Below are 1468 nucleotides of genomic sequence, written 5' to 3'. Positions count from 1 at the left end.
TATATATATATATATATACATATATATTATAATGTTTTGATAAAAGAATATGCAAGCATTTATTAATATGTTGGTAGTTTCAAATTTAAATTAAAATTATTGAAGGGCAAAACGAATTTGCTTTTGTGGTGCGGCCGCTTACAGGAGGTTTAACCTTCGATTCCTGCGGAACATCAGACTCCGATCTCATTTGTCCTTTTCCTACTCCTTCCGTCTGCAATCTACCTATATAAATCCCCACATTGTTCTGCCTTCTGTATCTTACCCATTTTAAAACACTTCTCCGTCTGATAAAATGAAGGGGAAGATAGCAGATGAAGTCCTGCGACCTCCCACCTCCCAAACAAAAGCCCAGAAGCGACCCGCGAGAGCCAAACCCATCGCCGCCGCTACCAGTGCAAAGAAGCTTTGCAAAGAGCCAAACAATGCAATGCCGACAGCATCACCACTACCTCCCCCACAACAACCAAATCTCGCCGGGCCCCCCTTCTCCCCTTTGCCGGAGGAGATCAGCCTCATCTTTGATGGTGCTTTGGAGCTCGACGGATGGTCTTGGGGCGCAGTTGACGAGGAGAAGCTTTTGGGTTGGTTCCCCTTTGTAGAAGAAGACTTCTCGAGTTTTTGCTCGGAGAGTCGAGGATCTTCAGGCTTCTTCTGGGAGGATTACCATGATATATGGCATCTCAAGCACATCCATGAGATCCCCAATTCGGCAAATAGATGAAGTAATCCCGATTGAATGATACATTTCGGTGGAGAATTTGGGAGAAGCAGGGAGTAGAAATGGTGGGTTAGTGTTTTGTCGGCAATTAATTTTTTTTTTAATCTTTATAAAGAGTAGTTTGTATTTCTTCATGGAAAGAATCGAATTTAGCAATGTGATTCTTCTTGAAGTGGAAATTTCTGTTGTATGAATATTTGCAATTCGGGAATCGAAAATTTTCATGGATTATGTTGATTTCTTGTTGTTGTTATGTCTCCAATTTGGTAAAGATTTTCCTTTTTGCTCCTGTTTGATTTTAGAGAAACAGCGATTTGTTTTTATTTTTCTTCAGAACTGTGTTTGGTGTGATAAATTTCCTTAAATCAAGTTTTGTTTTACTTAGAAATTACAATTTTTATCACAAAATTTTAATGTATTTAAACTTTCAATATTTACATTTAGTTAATTATTTTCATAATATCTAAAATTATTACATCATTTTAATGTCTTACTTATAATTTTTTTAAAATGAAATATATTTGTGATTTGTTCACTAAGTTCTTTTGTTATTATTCTTATTTCATAAGAATTGAGTGGTAAAAAGAAATTTTCACATATATGATACTTAATTCTTATAAAAATTGGGCCACAACATTATAGTCATGCATAAAAAATATGTTTGCATGAATTTCAAGAAAATTTAACGGGTCTCACTAATGAACACTAAATGACAGTTTATCAGGATAGTCAAAAAGACTAAAATGC

The 1468-nt window shown here is 35.5% G+C and overlaps 1 protein-coding gene across 1 annotated transcript; it reads left to right on the top strand.

The window, feature by feature from the left end:
- The first annotated feature begins 268 nt into the window (after positions 1–268).
- On the top strand, positions 269–925 carry LOC110032249. The gene has a single exon (XM_020735816.1). It carries the CDS (start codon positions 296–298, stop codon positions 722–724), a length of 429 nt encoding a protein of 142 aa, XP_020591475.1. The 5' UTR covers positions 269–295; the 3' UTR covers positions 725–925.
- Positions 926–1468: the final 543 nt, after the last annotated feature.

This window comes from Phalaenopsis equestris, unplaced genomic scaffold (assembly GCF_001263595.1).
Source record: "Phalaenopsis equestris unplaced genomic scaffold, ASM126359v1 Scaffold000895, whole genome shotgun sequence".
NCBI classification, from domain to species: Eukaryota; Viridiplantae; Streptophyta; class Magnoliopsida; order Asparagales; family Orchidaceae; genus Phalaenopsis; species Phalaenopsis equestris.
The sequence above is the reverse complement of the archived record's forward strand: the minus strand, read 5'-3'. Positions and strand labels throughout refer to the sequence as shown.